The sequence below is a fragment of the Amblyraja radiata genome, chromosome 2, assembly GCF_010909765.2.
Source record: "Amblyraja radiata isolate CabotCenter1 chromosome 2, sAmbRad1.1.pri, whole genome shotgun sequence".
In the NCBI taxonomy this organism is placed as follows: Eukaryota; Metazoa; Chordata; class Chondrichthyes; order Rajiformes; family Rajidae; genus Amblyraja; species Amblyraja radiata.
Window position 1 is genome coordinate 134,281,220 of NC_045957.1, and position 19,214 is coordinate 134,300,433.

The window sequence follows — 19,214 nt, forward strand, 5'->3', positions numbered from 1 at the left end:
TTTTTTTGTTTTATTCTTCCAAAAATATTCCTGTGAAAAGTCCAAGTTGCAGAGTTCACACTGCCTTGGAATGATGGGGTTGTTGGATGATATCTGTTGCGCTTTGATTATGTTGTTGCTTTTAGCTTTAACAGATGTAGGCAAGAACCCAATTTCAGCATTATTAGGCACCCCTCCAGGGACAAACTTATCTGATTTTACCTCCCCACCTCCACGTACAGCGACCGCTTGGCTATTCTGGAAGAATCCACCGCCCCCACGAATTGCACTTGGATTGGGGGTTGACCAGGACGAATGGGCTTAGCAATCTGTGCGGAGTGCACTCTACTTGCCATGTTCTTTGCTCACACAGCTTCCTTGCTGCGATCCACTTCCTGCTGGTAGCGTTTACGATCTCGAGCTGCATTCTCTTTCGCTTCCTTCAATGCGGACTCCAAAGCCTTTACCCTTTCAGCTGTAGCTTGAAGACGTTTCTCCAGTTTTGGAAGCTCACACCGAAGGTCTGCATTGCCTCATACCAACTGCTTGTGAACCTTGGTGAGCTTTTCAAGGTTGTTTTCAAGAAAGGAGATCCCCCGCTTCTGCGCAGCGCTCCCACCAGCACCGTCAAAATCCACTTCAGCACTCCCCTTGACTCTCGTGGCCAAGTCCCGAACAAAAAGCCTCCCAAGATCATGGAGTGCCTGGAACTCCCCCGCCACAGTCCCACCAAGTCCCCCGAGACCCTGCCTAGCCTGCCCTCGCCGATCCCGCACAATGGTCAATCCATGTAATTTATTACTTTTCTCCTGATCCACACTTTTTAGCTTTTCATGCTCTACTTGTAGCCGTATGTTTTGAATATTTTGTCCACTATTTGTATCATTCCTCCTGTTGAGACATGGGTTACCCCATGGCTCATTAAACATGCATATTTAAATAGTGATCTTGGTAAGATTAGTTTTCCCTCATCATTCCTCCATAGTCCGTCTTCCCCTCTTTGTCCTTCTTTTTCCCATTTGCCTTTTTCGGTAGGGGGAGCAACTTTTTGCATACATCGTAGCACTTCATGATCTATTTCTTGTAATTCTAGCCCAAAGGCCTCCTTTGCCTCCAGTTCTCGCCCTCCTGCTTCTTTCGCCGCCTGGTCTGCCCGGTGGTTTCCCTTGGTTACTTGGTCGGTCCCTTTAGTATGGGCGGCGCATTTGCAGATTGCTACCGCTGCGGGTAGCAACACTGCCTCCAACAGTTCCAGAATCAAGTCTTTATGTAAAATGGGCTTTCCTGCAGAGGTGACCATGCCACGGTTACGCCATTGTGCTGCGAAAACGTGGACAGTGGAGAAGGTATATGCACTATCGGTGTAAATGTTTACACGCCTCCCCTTCGCCACTTTACACGCTTCAATGAGGGCCACTAACTCAGTGGCTTGCGCTGAGAAATGCTTAGGTAGTGCTTTCGCCTTGATGATCCTTGTGTCATCAACGACTGCATATCCCGCCATATTTTCTCCAATCTCATTTTTTTTTTGCATGACCCATCAATATATAGAGTTAGGTCTGGATCCTTCAGCGTCACGTCTTTCAGGTCAGGATGTGGCATGACCAGTTTGTCTGTTTCTTCCAAATAGCTGTGTGGTTCTCCGTCCGCTTCGGTTGGCAGTAGGGTGGCCGGATTCAGCATAGTACATCGCTCGATTGTCAGGTTAGGTTGTGAAAGCAGTAGTGCCATGCAGGAAAGGTGTCTTGATATGAGATCTTTTGTTGTATCAGCAGTACTGCGACCGCATGTGGGACCCGCAGTGTTAAGGTCCTGTACAACACTATGGTGGCGGAAGCTTGTACCACGAGGGACGCAGCAATAACTGCTTGCAGGCAAGTCGGCAGTGCTCGCGCCACCTGATCCAGTTTCCTAGAATAGTATGCCACGGGCTTCATCTTTCCCCCGTGTTCTTGTAGCAAGACCGATGTCATATATCCGTTCTTACTGTCCACCGTCTGGATGAACGGTTTCTCTGAATTTGGCAGTGCCAAAACGGTTGAGGAGACTAGCGCCTGCTTAACCCTTTTAAATGCCTGTTCCCCCTCTTCGGTCCACTCAATTCTTTCCTTTGCAGCCATAGGTTGGTCATATAACAGTTGCAGCAATGGAGCCGTCATTTCAGCATAGCTTGCGATCCACTGGCGGCAATAGTTGGCCATACCCAAGAATTGCATCATTTCTTTTTTTGTATTTGGCCTGGGGCGGCCAAGATCCCTGACATGCGTTGTCCATCCAGTTCCCGTCCTTCCTGAGATATGTTATGGCGCAGGTACTTGACCTTTTCCTTACATATCTGCAGTTTTCTTTTGCTTATTTTGTGTCCATTTTCTGACAGGAACTGTAGAAGACTTAGAGTGTCTTCTATACATTCGTCGCGAGTGGGGGAACATACCAAAATGTCGTCCACATAAAGCAGGATTGTGCTATTGTGAGGGTACTGTGAAAGTATTACAAGTATTACAGGGTACAACTTAATCTCATCATGCAGGATACAAAGTACAAACCCACAGTCAGCACATTATGTCATCCCAAGATAGACTTGCCCACACATGATCCTTAAAGGTACAGTCCCCCGATAACTTATGTAATGAATTTTTATATCAAAGGTGCAAAAAGATTCGGAACAGATTGGGATTGTTCAAGGATTCAATTGAACGTAAAAGTTATTTTGGAATTTATCTGCAAATTTAAAAAATCAACTTTTTTTTTGCAGGTGTTGATTTCAAAGTGAAAACAATTGCTGTAGATGGAAATAAAGCAAAACTTGCCATATGGGTGAGTACAGGATTTTAATAAGTCTTTAAATTGCACATACATGCTGTTCTCTGTTGGAAATGGATTAGTTGCGTAAGAGACATGAAAAATAGCTACCCTGGAATTATTGCGTAGAATTATGTATAAAAGTAATAATATGACTGTATTAATCATCAGTACAAACTGCTGTCTTAAGAAAAATACCAACATTTAAAAGTCCTCTGGACAGGCACGTGGATTTGAAAGGTTTAGAGGGATATGGGCCAAATGCTGGTAGATGCGACTTGCATGGATGGGGATCTTGGTCGGCATGGGCAAGTTGGGCTGAAGGGCATGTTTCCATGCTGTATGATTACTGGCTCCCATTTTTAGTAATTACCTAGTATGTTACTAAGCTTACAATAGAAAAATGTATTTGATGTCTTTATATTGATTGATTCTACTTTGTTCATTCTTATTTGTTGGAAAGAGCCACAGGTTAGTTTCCCTCTGCTCTTCCTCCAAAGCTCAGCAAATTTCTCCTTTTCAATTGTTAGAAACTTGGTAATCAAATCAGAAACAATTTAAAGTTAGCACTGAAATGAATTTAAAGTTGCACAGAAACAATATTGATATTAAGAGTCAGCTTAAAGTAGGAAAAAGAGATAAGAGATTTAGGAATGAAGTTTCTAAGAAAGGACTATTAATAGTGGTAGAAGCATAAGAGTCAAGTCAAGAATGTTTTATTGTCATATGTCCCGGACGGGACAATGAAATTCTTACTTGCTGCCGCACAACAGAATATGTGGATATGTAAAAATTACGGGGAAAAAAGAAAAAGTTCAATAAATAACAAATATAACAAATAGCAAATAATAAATAATAATATAGTCTTTTGCAGTTCAGAGCTCAGAGCTTTTTCGTTGTTGTATTTAATAGCCTGATGGCTGTAGGGAAGAAGCTGTTCCTTAACCTGGACATTACAGTTTTCAGGCTCCTGTACCTTCTTCCTGATGGCAATGGTGAGATGAGTGTGTGGCCAGGATGGTGTGGGTCCTTGATGATTTTGGCTGCCTTTTTGAGGCAGCGACTACGATAGATCCCTTCGACGGTGAGGAGATCAACTGGGCAGTGGTCACAAATATTTGTAGTCTTTTTCGCTCCTGGGCGTTCAAGTTGCCGAACTAGGCCACGATGCAACCAGTCAGAATGCTCCCTGTAGAAGTTTAGAAGAATCCTCTTTGACATACCGAATCTCCGTAATCTTCTCAGGAAGTAGAGTTGCTGATGTGCCTTCTTTACAATTGCATCGGTGTGCTGTGTCCAGGAAAGATTTTCTGATATATGCACGCCCAGGAATTTGAAGTTATTGACCCTTTCCACCGTCGTCCCATTGATATAAACAGGATTGTGGGTCCTCATCCTTCCCCTACCAAAGTCCACAACCAGTCCCTTGGTCTTACTGATGTTGAGAGCCAGGTTGTTGTGCTGCCACCATTTGGTCAGTCAGTCGATCTCACTTCTATACTCTGACTCATCCCCATCTGTGATTGTTCAACCACAGTGGTGTCGTCGACGAACTTGATGATGGAGTTTGAACTATGCCCAGCTACACAGTCATGGATATAGAGTGAGTAAAGCAGGGGGCTGAGCACGAAGCCTTGAGGTGCTCCCGTACTAATTGTTACTGAGGATGAAGTGGTTCCTCCAATTCGACCATACTGTGATCTGTGGATGAGGAAGTCGAGGATCCATGCAGAGGGATGCGCAGAGGCCCAGTTCCGTGAGCTTGGTAATCAGTTTGGAAGGGATGATGGTATTAAATGCTGAGCTGTATTCTATAAACAACAGCCTGACATAGGTGTTTTTATAGAAACATAGAAAATAGGTGCAGGAGGAGGCCATTCAGCCTTTCGAGCCAGCACCGCCATTCATTGTGATCATGGCTGATCGTCCCCTATCAATAACCCGTGCCTGCCTTTTCCCATATCCCTTGACTCCACTAGCCCCTAGACCTCTATCTAACTCTCTCTTAAATCCATCCAGTGATTTGGCCTCCACTGCCCTCTGTGGCAAGGAATTCCACAAGTTTACAAGTTGCCCAAGTGGTCCAATATGGAGTGGAGAGCCAGTGAATAGGCGAGTTCCACAGGTGGGTTCTTGTAGGTTATAACTATGCATCTTTGCATGCAAGTGGAAAGCTTTGTCGTCTTTGACCTTTTGAAGGAGTGAAATCTCATAGATATTGCATTAGCCCTTCCTGCTTTGAGGAGATATGTATTCGAAATTTCCTGGTAAAGATCAAGCTTGAACTAAAGGTGAAGGCTTATATAGTTGATAGTTTCCAACTAACTTTGATAAAAATCTTGACAAACTCCTGGAAGTGCATTTGCAGGAGTCTATATTGTTCAGCACCCCAATATTATTTGTTGTCCTATCCTGGCGTGTGGGTTTTCACTTGGCCTGTAAAATGCGCACCTGAAAGTTCATTATTACATCGCTTGATTTAGTCACCTTGCGATTGGTTCTAATCCATGTTGATGTTTTTTTTACAATCAATACAATAAGTATTATTCGTCACATTACACATAAAATGCAAGTGAAATGAATTTGCCAGCAGCGGTACAATGATAAAGAACACCCAAAACACACAAAAAATTTAACACAAACATCCACCACAGCATTCATCACTGTGGTGGAAGGCGCAAATTTGGACCTCAACTCTCCGCAGCCGTCGCTACGGACGTCCAGATGTACAGACAGGGAAAAGTCCAGGTAAGTCCAGAAGCGGCTCTGCCGGCGGTCGAAGATTTAAAGTCCCCGCCGTGCCGCAGCCAGAAGCACCGCAGACCGCAGGGCCGGCGGTCGAAGCTCCCCTCCGGGGGTGATGGTAAGTCCACGCCGGGCCCGCGGTAGAAGTATGCCGCGGACCGACGGTCAGAGCTTCTTCTCCCGGGTCCCCACGAGGGATCCCAGGCTACGGATGCCGCCAGCTGGAGCTCTGCAGACTGCGGCTTCAGGCTGCCGAGGGCCAGCGAACGGAGCGCTCCCCTCCGGCGAGCCTCGGCGAGGGCTCGCCCGCTCCACGCCGAGAGTCCACGCTGTGCCTGCTGCTGAAGCCCCAGGCGCGTCTCCGGGAAAGGCCGCCCGATCCTCGATGTTAGGCCACAGGGGCGGTGACCTGGAAAAAGTCGCCTCTCCGTGGAGAAGGCGACCAAAACGGTTTCCCCCTCACCCCCCCCCCCCCCCCCCCCCCCCCCCACACAAAGAAACATTAAAAACATACATTAAAACACACTAAAAAAATTAAAAAAAAGCTGAAAAGACTAACACACTGCTGACAGGGCTGCCGGCTTGCAGCGCCCCCTCAAACGTCTTGCTTCTTGCACTTAATTGCTGCATTTGTTCCGCAGACCCCCCTCCCCCTTTCACTTCAGTTATTTTTACATGAAGCTATTACTTGGATAAAAACTTTGAATTTTTTGTATTATCTGCATGTTTGCTAAGCAATTAAATAATATTTACAGCACAAAACTAGGCCACTTTTGCAATAGGTCCATGATCACAATTGCTCCTCTTGCCACCCCATTGTTCCATCTAACTTTTGCATCTATTCTGTTCCTTTTGTGTATCCCAGAGCTATCTTTGAATGCCTGATACTTTTGTCTCGTCTGATTATGGTAGTGAGTTTCACACTGTAACCCACTGAGACAAGGTTTCTTATTAGTTGGTGTCTGCATGGCTACAAGGTCTGGTCTTTGCGCGTCCCACCAATGAAAGCATTCTGTCTCAGTCACATTATTAAAGCTTTTTGTAATCATAGATTATATCTGCTCAACTTTATTTTAGAGAAAAAAAGTACCCCAGCCTATTAGAGATTATCCCTATCAAGAAAAGAACAAGTTGAAATAATATATTTATTTCTCAATCCTCTGTAGTGCTTCTAAATCATTGTAATATGAACAGAAATGTTCATGTTTATAACTGTTGGTACATGAGTTCAACGCGTCATTGTTTTTCATTATTTTCCCTCTAGAATAGAACACGTCATTGGTTTATTAACTTTTGTTATGACCTGATAACTGATAATACCCCTTTTACTGCATTGAGCACCTTTTCAGGAGAGAAAATTCTGCTTCATTAATTTAGTAAGTGACTCGTTTGCTAGTCCAACTATGATAAAGTATGATAGACACAAAAAGCTGGATTAACTCAGCAGGACTGGCAGCATCTCTGGAGAGAAGGAATGGGTGACGTTTTGGGTCGAGACCCATCAGATAAAGTATTACTGGTGCTTCTATTTTGGATCATCACACGTAAGTAACTCAGCCAGTTCAGGAGCAAGTATTTATCTTTGACCCCGGGGAATATGTTTGGACTAGGAGTTTTGCCTGCATTACGTCAATTGGATTTTGTCCAGTTAGAGAACACAATTCAACATGTATCTGCTGGTGACTTCCAATTTAATTAAAAAGAATAATTTATGACTATTGTAGCACATGATACAGATTAAGCTAAAATAAAATTGAATGACTAAAACTCCGTAGAGATTGCCTTGGACTCTGTAGTAGCTTGATTATCCTAACAGTACATCAGCGAACTAATCCCAATAGATTTTCTTTTCCACAGTACAGGTGCCAAAAAGTGTTTTGCTTAGTCTATTTGCTCATGATTAGTATTTGTGAACTGAATGGCAGACCTGTATGGTCAGGCGCACTTAGGCAAGTCTGTAATTGAGTAATATGAACTCTTGATGACTTCAGCTGTTTAAGTCCTCCAGATTTGTTTTTGGAAGGCCCAGGCTTTCAATTTTTTTCTGTCGATGTAATATTGCCTCTAATAACTGCCTTGGCCACTATTCATAGGAGAATTGGCAAAATTCCCTTCTTGTGGTTATTCTCCAAGAACATGGCAATTTGATTTGTAATGTGAAACAAGAATCTGGTTATCCAAAAGGGAGCTATTGAAGCATGACTTAAGCTCTGGCAGAACATGCTTGGTTAGGGTAAAGGGCATTGTGATCTGATCATGCAATTGACCCAGTTTCACATTGGAACAACGTGGACAGTGAGTGGGTTGTGGTGAAGAATGATTGATTTATTGATTGATTGATTTAAGATGTGGCAACAGAAATGATCTCATTGTGCTTGTATATAAACAAAGTGCCTATCTGTGTTCATTGGCCTTGCAGCTTCGGCAAAGAGCCATTTTGCCGGTGGGTAAATTATCTAGTGGGGCATTGAGAATGCAATTAATATTTCTTACAGGTATGTGAGACAAAGCTAGGAAAATTACTGTGCCAAAAATTTAACGTTTGAGCATAAATGCTGACATCTTAATTGTTTTGCATTCTGGGCAGGTAACATCGAATTTAATCAGCCAATACTCTTCCCAGAGGAGGAAAGGTTATCCTCTCTTCAGAGTTTCTTAATGTATCCATGCAATGAGTCTCTTGTGAGAAGATTACATCTGTTTTTTTCTAAAAGGACATGCCTTATATTTGCACCTGGAAAAGATAGTTCTCTTTTTTTTCTTGAGAATGTTTAATTTGTTGCTTAAGAGCAATTAAACAGCACTGATCTAAAAACTAAAGTTTAGCACTGCCAGAGCCCAGCATCATTTGTAGATCATAAAACAATTTCTTTAGGGACTGACACAATTCAAAGTTAATCGTACGTTATCTTTAGTACGTTATATTTTTATAATGACATCCAGTTGCGCAAGAGAATTTGCTGACCATTTCTTGCTGTACAATGGAAGGCTTTATCTCTGCAGGTACACCACCAATTTTCCGGCAACCTTGGTTCCAGAGCCTTGGCGGATTATCCATGTTGCCGGATCAACAGAGGTCATGTAATAATAATTCAACAATACCTCTGACCCACTAATTATTCCCCTCTTGTGCCTCTAAAGCACCATGAAATGCTAGAAAGTTAAATAAAACAAATATTAAATGTAAATTTAAAAAACGCTTTGCTGGCAGGACTACCAGGCCGTCCCCTACCGACCTGAGATTTTCCAATAGTGCGGTAGGGCGGGCGTGTCTGCTGCCCCCACCATCTGCTGCGAGCCTTCGAGAGGAGTCGAATGGTACCGACACGGTCTGCCTAAATTGGCCTCAGATGTCGGCAGTGTGAACAGATCTGTTGGCTCTAGCTGGACCGTAGTTCAGGTGCCTGGCCAAGGGGCAACTTCAACCCACTGATCGGAAATCTGGCCGCGGTAATTCCGATGAGATCGAGATTGGCCACCTCAGCCGGCAATTTCTGGAGGGACTATTGTGGGGGAATTTCATGTACGCTCTCATAAGTTTGTCTTGATTAAAGGAGGTGCCAGATCATTAGTTGCCCGAAAGTTGGTGGTGTACCTGTATCAGCCTCTTTGTACGAGTCAGAATCATAACTAATAATTACCAAGAAACCGCAGGGCCATTCAGCCTTGTGAGTTTATCCAGTCATTCAATTAGGTCATGAATGATGAAACATTCATTCAATTTATTCACCTTGGCTTCATGTCACTTCATTCTCTAAACCAAACAAGAGTTAGTAAATAAAAATAATGGGTCTGATGTTTCAATATTCTCTTGCAGTCCACACAAAATCAAATCTACAAAGTCTTACAGTGGAACAACAATGGCAGGTATTTCTGGGAATAATACAGAAGGTGCAGGATCAGTTGATTCCAAAGAGGAAGAAAGATTCCAAGGGGAGTAAGGGGCGACCGTGGCTGACAAGGGAAGTCAGGGACAGTATAAAAATAAACAAGAAGAAGTACAACATAGCAAAGATGAGCGAGAAGCCACAGGATTGGGTAACTTTTAAAGAGCAACAGAAGATAACTAAAAAGGCAATGCGGGGGGAAAAGATGAGGTACAAAGGTAAGCTAGCCAAGAATATAAAGGATAGTAAAAGCTGCTTTAGGTATGTGAAGAAGAAAAAAATAGTTAAGACCAAAGTTGAATCCTTGAAGACTAAAGGGTGAATTTATTATGAGGAACAAGGAAATGGCAGATGAGTTGAACAGGTACTTTGGATCTGTCTTCACTAAGTCAAGTCAATTTTATTTCTATAGCACATTTAAAAACAACTCTCGTTGACCAAAGTGCTTTACATTGCTGCAGGTACTAATGTGCTACAAACAGTGGTACATAGATTAAGTACATACATAGATACATACATACAGCGCTCCCTCAGAGGACCTCAAGAAAGGCTTGAGAGTAGAAATAAGTTTTAAGTCTAGATTTAAAAGAGCTGATGGAGGGGGCAGTTCTGATGGGAAGAGGAATGTTGTTCCATAGTCTAGGTGCTGCAACCGCAAAAGCGCGGTCACCCCGAGCTTATACCTAGACCGCTGGATGGTCAATAACCCCAAGTCGGCCGATCTGAGGGACCTGGAAGTGGTATGGTGGGTAAGCAGATTTTTGATGTAGGTGGGGGCAAGCCCGTTAAGAGCTTTGTATATATAAAGAAGGAGCTTGAAATTGATTCGGAACCGCACAGGGAGCCAGTGGAGAGAGGCCAGAATCGGGGTGATGTGGTCCCTTTATCGGGTGCCCGTCAGGAGTCTCGCTGCGGCATTTTGGACCAATTGCAGGCGGGACAGGGATGATTGGCTGATGCCAGTATAAATGGAATTGCATGTAATCAAGGCAGGAGGACATAAATGAGTGGATGATCTTTTCGAGGTCGTCAAATTGGAGGAATTGTTTTATTTTAGCTATCGTCCGAAGCAGGAAGAAGCTAGCTTTTACCACGCCATTGACTTGTTTGTCAAATTTCAACGCGGAGTCATATATCACGCCAAGGTTTTTGACATGAGGTTTGAGTGATGGGGTGGTAAGGCTTCCAAGGCTGCCTGCTATCGTTTTGGTTGAGTCCGAGGGGCCGAGTAGGATGACCTCAGACTTACTCTCATTTAGTTGGAGGAAGTTCTGGGCCATCCAACACTTAATATCCTCGAGGCAGTGGATAAGGCTGAGTAGATTTGATCGTTGTTGGATTTCAGGGGGAGATAGAGTTGGGTATCGTCTGCATAGCAGTGGAAGGAAATGCCGTGCCTTTGAATGACATGGCCTAAGGGGAGCATATACAGGGAGAAGAGAATGGGGCCAAGGATGGAACCTTGTGGAACCCCACAGCAAAGGCTACCTGGGGAGGAGAAAGAGTTGCCTATGTTTGTAGAGGAACTCCTATCTTTGAGGTAGGAGATGAACCAGCTCAGGGCAGTGCCATCAATACCAACCACGTATCAGAGACGGTCAATTTGGATGGTGTGGTCGACTGTATCAAATGCTGCGCTGAGGTCGAGAAGGAGCAGGATTGCTCAGTCGCCGGAGTCAATGGTGAGAAGTAGGTCGTTATGTACCTTCAACAAGGCAGACTCTGTGTTGCAGTGGGCCCTGAAACCTGATTGGAATGTTTCCAGGATGGTATTTTGGTGTAGGTAAGGCATGTTGATTTAAAATTACCTTTTCAAGGACTTTTGAAAAGAAAGGCAGTTTCGTAATAGGTCTGTAGTTGCTACGCAAGGTGGGGTCGAGGTTAGGTTTTTTCAGGAGGGGCTGGACCACCGCCTGCTTGAAGCAGGTAGGAACAGTGCCAGTGGCCAGAGAACTGTTGATGATGGCGAGGATGCTGGGACCGGCTATTGCAATTACATCCTTCAGAAGGGCAGAGGGGACAACGTCGAAGGGGCAGGTAGCAGGTTTCATGGTTGTGACCAGCTTTACAAGGGAGGGCAGAGTAACGGGTTGGAATCAGTCTAATTTTGAAGAACAGACCAATGAGACAGCTAGGTCACGGATGGGAGGGGAAATATTCGTTCTGATGGTCTTAACTTTGCTGGTGAAAAATGTAATAAATTCTTCACACTTAGTAGGGGACCCAGCTAAGCTGGTACTGGGGGCAGGATGTATGATAGAGGTAATGGTACTAAAAATGACCTTGGAGTTATGGCCGTTTTTGGAAATAAGGTTGGAAAAGTATTGTGTTCTCGCAGACTTTACTGCTTCCTGGTATTTGAGAAGATTGTTTCTCAGAAGCTCGAAGGAAATTTGAAGCTTATCAGATTTATACTTCCTTACTGATTTTCTGCACTCTCTTCTGAGGGTTCTGGTGGTGTCATTGAGCCAGGGCCAGCCTTTAAGCTTAGGCATTTTCATTTTAAGAGGAGCAACAGAATCCAGGATGGAAGAGCAAGTGGTATTGAATAATGAAATGGTGCAGATGTCGGGGGCGGCTATGAGAGCCTCAGAGAACTTACTGGCAATCGAAGAGTTTATGTAGCGGGAGTAGCGAACAGGGAGATGGGATTTTGAGGCAGAGAAAGGCAGAGATGCATGAAATATAATTGCACTATGATCAGACAGACAGGCATCAATAATTTCTGTATTACAAACTGGGAGACCAGACGATAGCACCAGGTCGAGTGTATGGCCAAGCTTGTGCGTGGGTCCAGTGGTAAGTAGAGAGATTGAAGGACTCAACCAGGTTCATAAATTCACTCACAAGAGGCTTAATGGGAAAGCAGACATGAATGTTAAAGTCACCAAGAATCAGGACCCGGTCAAATTTGGGCAACAAGCTAGCGATAAGATCAGCAAATTGTGAGATAAAGTCCTTATGCATTTTTGGTGGGCGATACACAAGAACAATTAAAAGCGGACAGATTAAACCAACTGTGATTAGTTGATGTTCAAATCAGGAGAAATGATCGGTTCAGGAGGCGGCAGTTGAAATCTTAAGCACAGTGGCTAGGCCCCCACCGCGACCGAAGAGCCAAGGCGAGCTGAAAAAGTTACAGTTATCAGGACAGAGTTCTACGAGTGGAGCAAGCTAACCAGGATTAAGCCAGGTTTCTGTGATCAGTAGAAAGTCCAATCCACGTGCGGTGAAGATTAACTAAAGAGGACACAAACAATCTTCCTGATGTACTAGTGGCCAGAGGATCTGGGGTGACAGAGGAACTGAAGGAAATCCACATTAGGCAGGAAATGATGTTGGATAGACTAATGGGACTGAAGGCTGATAAATCCCCAGGGCCCGATGGTCTGCATCCCAGGGTACTTAAGGAAGTGGCTCTAGATCAGTTCCTGTGGATCGGAGGGTAGCTAATGTCATCCCACTTTTTAAGAAAGGCGGGAGAGAGAAAACAGGGAATTATAGACCAGTTAGCCTGACATCGGTGGTGGGGAAGGTGCTGGTCAATCATAAAAGATGAAATAGCGGCACATTTGGATAGCAGTACAGGTGCACAACCTTTTATCTGAAATTCCGGAAACCGAAAAGCTCCGAAAATCGGACATTTTTGGTCCTGGAAAAAAGGGAGGGTATATTGCCCGGGAGAGTAGGAATCCCTAGACCTAGTACAGTGAGCGTTTACCGAGGGTCGCCCGGAGAGGTTCCGCGGTCACCTCTCCGGGTGACCCTCGGTGGACGCTTACTGAACTAGGTCTAGGGATTCATAAAAAATGCTGGAGAAACTCCGCGGGTGCAGCAGCATCTATGGAGCGAAGGTAATAGGTAACGCTTCGGGCCGAAACCCTTCCTCAGACTGCCCTATCAGTCTGAGGAAGGGTTTCGGCAAAGGGAGGGGAGAGAAGGGAAAAGAGAGAGGAAGGATCTGCCGGACATGCTGTGTGTGTGTGTGTTTGTTTGGCGGAGTCTGAGGGGAGAAGGAGAGAAGAAGGGAAAGGAGGGGAGGGAGGGAGAGGTCCAGCGGCGGGAACGGATGCCTGGGTCCGGGCGTGAGCTGAGTCCGAGGTTTGTAAACATTGCTGCAACCCCCGGCCCGGCCCTCCATGTATTGTTCACCGCGTCTTCCTGGAGAGAGGGGGGAGGGCGGGAGCCGGGGCTGTGTGCGTGAAGCACGGCGACTAGAGGGACGGGAGAGTTGCCCTGGGAGCGTGAGGGCACCTCCCCCTTCTCCATTCCCCCTCACACCCCCTCCCCATCTACCCCTTTCTTCCCCCTCTACCTCTCTACTCTCTCTCGGCCCGCAGCGATCTGCCGGACATGCTGTGTGTGTGTGTGTGTGTTTGGCGGAGTCTGAGGGGAGAAACGCCGGCACTAAGAGCGAGCGAACGCGCGGACAGAACGGACAAAAGCAACGATCATAGGTCGGAATAGGTGACCAAAGATCTTTGTAGGTGACATTTCGGGTCGAGACCCCACTTCTGACTGACTCAGGGGAAAGAGGAGCAAGAGCTATGGACGGTACTAAGGACAAGTGAATGGAAGATATGCCGATATCTCCCGTTTCCCTTTCCCTGACTATCAGTCTGAAGAAGGGTGTCGACCCGAAATGTCTACCAACGCCGCTCTATGAACGTTGCTTTCATCCGTCTGTCCACGCTTTCGCTCGCTCTTGGTGCCGGCGCTTCTCCCCTCATGGCAGCTATTGGAAAAAGTCGACCCGAAATATCACCTATTTCCTCCTATTCTCACGTATTCCTCATCAGAGATGCAGCCTGATCCGCTGATTTACTCCAGCCTCTTGTGTCTGTCTTCGGTTTAATCAGCATCTGCACTATGTGCCGTTTAAAAAGTACAAGGCATGTTCCGTTTAAAAAGGAAGTGATAAAAAAACATTTAAAACATTTAACAACACCTAAACTGTTCCCCCGCAACGCTGCGAGAGGCATAACTGAAGTCGGGTCGGGGTTACTGAAATGACGGAGGTTACGCTCCGGTGCGGACTACGCGTCAGTTCATTGTATTTCGCAGGAGTGGACCATCTTGCGCTATAAGATCTTTGCTCCAATTGATTTGATTACTCTAGCGCGGGGCCCCCTTAGGCGCGGGGCCCAATTGGGAGAAATAGGTCCTATCGGCTAAAGGCCGGCTCTGACCGGGTAACTGCCGGGATCGAGGCGCAAACTCGCGACCTTGCGGCCACGAGCCGAGCACTCTACCACTGAGCCACATGTTAAAATCTACGCTAAAAACCTTCCGTTCGGAAAACCGAAAAATCCCGAAATCCGAGAAGTGTCTGGTCCCAAGGCTTTTGGATAAAAGGTTGTGCACCTGTAACAGGATCGGTCAGAGTCAGTATGGAAATCATGCTTGACAATGTAACTAGGAAAATGGACAAGGATGAGCCAGTGTAACTGGACTTTCAGAAAGCATTTGATAAGGTCCCACATAGGAGATTAGTGGGCAAAATTAGGGCACATGGTATTGGGGGGAGAGTGCTGGATAGAAAATAGGTTGGCAGACAGGAAACAAAGAGTAGGGATTAACGAGTCCCTTTCAGAATGGCAGGCAGTAACTAGTGAGGTACCGTAAGGTCGGTGCTTGGACCGCAGCTATTTACAATATATATTAATGATTTATATGAAAGGATTACAAGTAACATTAGCAAATTTGCAGATGACATAAAGCTGGGTGGCAGTCTGAAATGTGAGGAGGATGCTATGAGAATGCAGGGTGACTTGGACAGGTTGGGTGTGGGCAGATGCAGTTTAATGTGGATAAATGTGAGATTATCCACTTTGGTAGCAAAATCAGGAAGGTAGATTATTATCTAAATGGTGTCAAGTTGGGAAAAGGAGAAGTACAACGGGATCTGGGGGTCCTTGTTCATCAGTCAATGAAAGTAAGCATGCAGGTACAGCAGGCAGTGAAGAAAACGAATGGTATGTTGGCCTTCATAACAAGAGGAATTGAGTATAGGAGCAAATAGGTCCTTCTGCAGTTGTACACGGCCCTAGTGAGACCACACCTGGAGTATTGTGTGCAGTTTGGTCTCTAAATTTGAGGAAGGACATTCTTGCTAATGAGGGAGTGCAGTGTAGGTTCACAAGGTTAAATCCTTGGATGGAGGGACTATCATGCTGAGCGAATGGAGCGGCTGGGCTTGTATACTCTGGAATTTTGAAGGATGAGAGCGGGTCTTATTGAAACATAGAAAATAGGTGCAGGAGTAGGCCCTTCGAGCCTGCACCGCCATTCGATATGATCATGGTTGATCATCTAACTCAGTATCCCATCACATATAAGATATTAATGGTTTGGACACACTAGAGGCAGGAAACATGTTCACGATGTTGGGGGAGTCCAGAAGCAGGAACCACAGTTTAAGAATAAGGGGTGAGCCATTTAGAACGGAGATGAGGCGCAGTTATGACATCCAAGAAAATTGGCTAGGAAAGATTTGAAGGGATATGGGTCAATCGCAGGCAAGTGGGACCAGCTCGGTTAGTCAACTTGATCGGTAAAGACGAGTTGAATCGTAGGGCCTGTTTCTGTGCTGTAAAGTTCAATGACTGAACATTTCTGAGAAATGTTAGGGAGTAATTATTCATGTATATACATATTTTGTTAAATAACTTTTAATGCGTTTAAAATGGAACACTAATACATTGGCAGTCTTAATATAATTTGCCAGGTACAATTAGAAACATAAGTTAGCTGCATTCATTTTATGGTTTTGTCTAGTGTGCGATAGTGCAAAACAAAAGTACGTAGAGCAACCATAGTAATGCAAAGTTTGCAGTGGTTTGGTATGGTTGTGCACAGTGGTTTCAAACCCTGATGATTGATTGGAAGAAGCTGTTGAAACTAGGGCACAGATATGCAGCAGGGCAACACAGTGGTGCAGCGGGTAGAACTGCTGCCTCACAGCACCAGAGACCTGGGTTGGATCCTGACCTCAGATACAGTCTGTTTGCACATTCTCCCTGTGACCATGTGAGTTACTTCCGGGTGCTACGGTTTCCTCCCACATCCCAAAAAGATGTGCGAGTTTGTTGGTTAATTGGCCTCCGTAAATTTCCCCTAGTGTATATGGAGTGAATGATAAAATGATAACATAGAACTAGTGTGAACGGGTGATCGATTGCAGCATGAAGCAGGTGGGCCAAAGAGCCTGTTTCCATTGCTGTATCTCTAAACTCTATAGAACAGGACAGCTCAAGAATAGGACCATTTGGGTTGCCTAGAATTAATGGTTCTCGAGCTCAATAGTAACAGCGAGAAGAGAGTGCGGCCAGGGTGATATTGGTTGCTGCCTTGAACGCTTCCAGTAGATCTCTTCGATAGTGAGAAGGTCAATATCTGCGTTGGACTGGGCAAGATCCACCACTTTGTGCAATCTCCTTTGTTCTTGAGCATTTGAATTTCCAAACTAGGCCGTGATGCAACCAGTCAATATGCTCTCTGCCATACAGCCATTCTCTATAGTATTTTGCAACATGCTGAATATCCTCAAGCATCCGAGGAAATAGAGGCATTAGTGAGCTTTCTTTGTGATTACATCAGTGTGCTGAGCCCAGGGCAGATTATCAGAGATGCCCCTGTATGAAACTTGTGGCTTTGGACTAGCAATGAGAGATTGAAGAAGCCCAAATCAGCGCAGAGTTTAAGGACGCTGCCACTAACACCGTTGGGGCAGGCACGTTCATCCTAAAGAAGAATCTTTTGACATTGACCCTTTTGACTCATTCATTGTAGTATAGTCTTGTATGGTCACGATAACATTTGTGACACAAATGTATCACTCTACGATCAAGGAAACACAATAGTCCAGCTTATCATGCTCATCACCAGTATCATCTTTACATTAAGTGTCGGTCTTTGTTTTTAACACTCAAATATGCTCAAAACTCTTGATGTTTTTCAATAATGGGTTTTTGCCCCCTGTTTTGTTGATTTAAGCGTAATATGCCATACTTTAATTTCCCCTCTTCAAAGACATAATTTTAGTATGTGCTGTGCAAAAAATCTGTCAAATGTTTTTTCTGTTTAATTAAACTGTGGCTAAATTACATCAGAATGCATGATATGTTTTCCTTTCTTTCTGCCAATTTCCCCCTTTCCCTGTTCTCTGAATGTATTGACTATTTGGGTAAAATTATTCCATTGATACTAATACCTCATCTCTTAAGTTGGTCTCAACTTATTCCAGGCACAAACTTTACATACTGAACTATAAATAACTTTAATGCTTAATGTGGTCTGTTGCGAAGCCTGAAATCACTTGTGTATGAAAACATAAAACTTTAAACTTAATCTACTGGAACAGCCATTTTCTACAATTCAAACCATTTTAATACTTTTGGCAGGGGATTTAACTTTTCCTTGTGTCGAGCTTTCCATGATATCTCTAATTGTGTTTGACAGGTCCATACAAAATCATTTGTGTAATTCCAACAAGCAGTTGTTGAGAGGTCACAATCATCAATAATAATTCACATCTGTAAATACTGAATGTGCGCCATAAATGTAAAAGATTGTTGATCATTCAGCTGCAAGATGAATTTTGAGCATGGCAGTATGTCGAAATCTTTTAGACTATATGATTACAGAATATTTCAAATTTAATGTTCAATGTCACTTAAGCAAACCTCTCAAGAACTGCCCATACATATTATGTTTGCAAACTTTTCACCTTATCACATAATGTTGTATTTAGCATCTTTAATGGCATCTGAAGACCTTTAAAACTAGCAAATTTGTTGGCAAATTATTTATGCTTTCATAATGCATGGATAGGATTGGTTTAGAGAGTTATGGGCCAAACTAGTGTAGATGGGACATGTTGGTCGGAATGGGCCAGTTGGGCCAAATGGTCTGTTTCCACACTGTGTGACTCTAAAGGGCCTGTCCCACTAACGCGACATTTCAGCGACTGTCCTCGACCATCAGCGATGAAACCGCGAGCCGGATTGACCGTCTGCACACACACACACACGCACACGGACACACCCCCCCCCCCCACGCGCAAAGACGGGGGCCAGGGAAAGCTATCTGAAATTCACACCCGCAATGAACAGGAAGGTAAAGGACGGCTGACACAGTTACGGTAAGTCCTTTTGAGAACATGGAGAGGGGGAAGAGAGGAGGGGAGATAAGCAGTGGAGACACTTTTAAAAAGTGTACAGTATGGCCTACTTCGACCTACCTCGACTAAACCTACGAGTAAAAAAAGATCAATTTTTCCCATATTGGCCTTTTTTTACTCGCGGGCATTTTTCAGCTTGCTAAAAAAAGCCGCCGCGATCTAACTGAGGCCTCGAGTACGCGGGGACTACTCTCGAGCATGAAGGAGAGTTACAAAGACCTCCTAGGACCTCGTGTCGACCATGCTGCGAGTATGAGTCGAGGGCAAACTCTTCTAAACTCGCGAATTAGGTCCCCGCAGTGACACAGGCCCTTAAGTGAAATATGTGATTAATTAAAAAAACAACTAAATTACTTTCAAAACAAAGCAAATTAAAATATCTTTTCCATTTTGGACTAGAAAATAATGCCCTCATTTACTTAATATTTTATCTGCAGTATAATGGTTAAAATGTAATGTATGCAGTAGTATATTTACTCTGATTCGCACTCTGTTCTCCAAAAACTTTTATCCACTTACAAAAAGCAAATTAATAGTTTGATGTTATATTCTCCACTTGCTTGGATGGTTGCAGATATGACAGACTCTTACTATTCAGCAAAACCAATGCACTTATTTGA

At 44.4% G+C, this 19,214-nt stretch overlaps 1 protein-coding gene across 1 annotated transcript in view; it reads left to right on the plus strand.

The window, feature by feature from the left end:
- LOC116969262 (ras-related protein Rab-18-B) overlaps positions 1-19,214 on the plus strand; it is a 71,332-nt gene that overhangs the window by 23,392 nt on the left and 28,726 nt on the right. Inside the window, exon 3 of the mRNA XM_033016147.1 lies at positions 2,735-2,796. Coding sequence (XP_032872038.1) covers positions 2,735-2,796 — 62 coding nt within the window. The remainder of the gene's footprint in view (positions 1-2,734; positions 2,797-19,214) is intronic.